Genomic DNA, 2,728 nt, shown 5'->3' with positions numbered 1-2,728 from the left:
AGACTGAGCGGGCCGGCGCGCAGGTGCCCTCGTCTGGGTGCGGCTCAGGGACCTCATCAGGAGGCCGCCGGGTCGGCGGTGAGGCCGGGCCCTTTTGCAGGTTGGAGGGAGGGCTGCCGGGGCGCCCCTGCGCCTCGCGCACCCCACCCTCGCCTCCCCCGCGGGCCCCCGCCCAGACTTTGGGGCAATCCAGAGCTCTCGTGCCAGAGGCCCGGACGTGTGCACGTCCTCAGGCGTTCTCTGCTAATGCGCGCTCCGAATGGAGGAGCCTGCGCCGCCGCCCGGGCTCCCTCCCACCCCCCGCGCTCACAGCGGTGGCAGTGGTAGCAGCCAGCTCCCTCTGGTCTGCACCGGCGTGGAGATCTCCCGCTGCGGACAGCAGTGCTCGCCCTTTGGAGTCCTTGAGGGCACAGAGATCCGCACCTGCACAGAGAACTCTGGGTGTCCGCAAAGATACGAACCACCACGATTTGGTTGTGTCCTACCTGCCTGAGCTGGAAGTCAGTCACCTGGAAAATGTCAAACAAAACCTCATAGAAGTCGGGACAAGATTTATAAAACTAAAAAGTCACCCAGTGAGATGATCTGTAAATGTGCCACAGAGACCAAGGTGGCTCCCAGATTTTGTCAGAGAAACTAAAATAAATCATCTGTAACTTAAGTGTCACATGCCCAGTTGATGCTGTCATAACTGAAGGGCGGGGCCCACAGTGTGTATAGAACCAGCAGAATCTGAATAAGAGCACGTTGTGGGGCTCCCACTCAGTCCAGGAGAGAGGTAACTGATCCTAATGAGCAGGACCAACTTGTACTAAGGCAATTACAGTTTCAAATTCCAGGCTGGGGATGTAGCTCAGTGGTAGAGCACTTGCTGGGTTTGCTCCTCAGCAGCACACACACACTCAAATCTCAATTTGTATTCACTCATTCAGTAGATTACTTACTGAGTGCTTACTGTGTTCTGGCTCTTAGAATATATGAGATAATAAGATCCCTGCCTTCAAGGAGTATATATCGTAGCACACTTAATTTCTGTATATCTTGTGTGAACATACAAAGACCCATACTGATTCCAAACTCAACAAGTCTTCTCATCCTGCAGGGTTCTCCCATGTAATTGGATATACAGTAAGAAGCAATTATCTGAGTCAGTGGTGCACACCTGTAACCACAGCTACTCCTGAGGCTGAAGCAGAAAGATCACCAGTTAGAGGCCAGCCTAGGCACTTAGCAAGATCCTGTCTTAAAGTATGAAAAGGTCTTGAGGCCATCTTAACACATACTGGGGTCAATCCCCAGTACCAAAAAAGAAAAACAAAAACATTACCAGGGCCAGGGATGTGTCCAAGATATGAATGGGACTAGTTATACTAGCTATACCGTCTTTGTCAATTAAATTCACAGCACTTTTTTTTTTTTTGAGATAGACTCATTGTACTGTTCAGGCTGACCTTGAACTCACTCTGTAGCCCAGGCTTGCCTTGAATTCGCAGCCATCTTGGGATTACAGGCATGTACCACCAGGCCAAGCTAAACATCTGAAATAGAAGCTTTACTGTGATTCCATGCTTGGAGAACAGGAACAGTGTGACTTTTTCAAAAGCTTAATCATAGCCAAGTGCATAACCCAAGACAGACGCTCCCACGGGCAGGGATTCCCTTGCCTTTATGTTCCCTAGTCCAAAATACGGGTTCTCAAAACACAAACTGACCCAGGTTTAGTGGCACACACTCATAATCCCAGCATGCTGGGAGGCAGAGAGAGCTGAGGCAGGAGAATCATCCCAAGTTCAAGACCAGCCTGAAGGTACACAGTGAGCCCCCCATCTCAAAATTTTTTTTATTAGTCACCATTTTCCCCTCTAAAACTTAACACATTACTTGAAGATATATTATTTTCTTTCTTTTTCTTTCTGTCTTTTTTTTTTTTTTGAGACAGGATCTAGTAGTTCAGGCTGATCTTGAACTCACTATTGTAGCCCAGGCTGCCTCAAACTCGGGGCAGTCCTCCTGCCTCAGTGTCCTGAATGCTGTGATCACAGGAGTGTGCCACCACACCCAGCCTCATGGGGTATAGTTTTTTAAAAACCTTTATCTTTTGTCATTCCTTTAAATCAGTATGGTGGAAGCACATCCTTCATGCATCTAATTAAATCTCAGACAGGTTGCATGAGTTCTGTGGTCACCCTTGGAGTAGAAGGTCCTGTGGTCATTAAGTGACAGCATGAAGCTTTTCCCACTCCCATCTGGAGACTGCTTGCCCTGGAGAGGAGCATTGTCATCTCTAATGTACATAGTCTTTCTCCTCTTCCACTTTACTAGCCAAGAGCCAAAGGGAGAGGGAAAGAGGGAAGGAAAAGCCAGCAGAAAAGGCCTTAACTTTCACTTCCATGTGATGGCTTAACACTCTCTGGGAGCTAAGCCTGTAATCCCAGCACGTGGGAGGCCATGGCAGGAGGATTGTGAGTTTGAGACCAACCTAGAATATGTAGTGAGACACTTGTCTAAACCCAAAGAAAAGAAGGGAGGGGGACGGGAGGATGCAGGGAAGGAAAGTTAGAAAGGGAGAGAGAGAGACACTTCTTGGAATTAGTAGATTAAAGCTCTTTATTGAGTGGTTATAATTCTGTCCCCCCTTCAACCCACCTCACCTTGTGGCATTGCTCAATAAAACACCCTTGAGAAGCAGGTGGGCAGCCCACTTTCCAAGCCCCCATCTCTCTCTCTC

General features: G+C 48.9%; 2 protein-coding genes across 9 annotated transcripts in view; one reads left to right on the top strand and one right to left on the bottom strand.

Annotated features, from left to right (window-relative positions):
* The window catches only part of Fam13b (family with sequence similarity 13, member B), a 76,537-nt gene extending 75,890 nt beyond the window's left edge, over positions 1–647 (bottom strand). For all 8 annotated transcript variants that reach the window (XR_001233529.1, XM_005382138.2, XM_005382140.2 and 5 more), the window contains exon 1: positions 573–647. The gene's annotated coding sequence lies outside the window, so the exon portion shown is untranslated. The remainder of the gene's footprint in view (positions 1–572) is intronic.
* On the top strand, positions 1–661 carry LOC106148253 (the record flags this gene model as incomplete). The annotated part of the gene is given in 1 exon segment (XM_013512993.1): positions 1–661. A coding segment is annotated over 1 exon segment (584 nt), but the record flags the coding sequence as incomplete, so codon positions are not given.
* Positions 662–2,728: the final 2,067 nt, after the last annotated feature.

The sequence above is a fragment of the Chinchilla lanigera genome, unplaced genomic scaffold (genome assembly GCF_000276665.1).
Source record: "Chinchilla lanigera isolate Chin_1 unplaced genomic scaffold, ChiLan1.0 scaffold00017, whole genome shotgun sequence".
Taxonomy (NCBI): Eukaryota; Metazoa; Chordata; class Mammalia; order Rodentia; family Chinchillidae; genus Chinchilla; species Chinchilla lanigera.
This window is presented reverse-complemented; position numbering and strand designations above follow the sequence as displayed.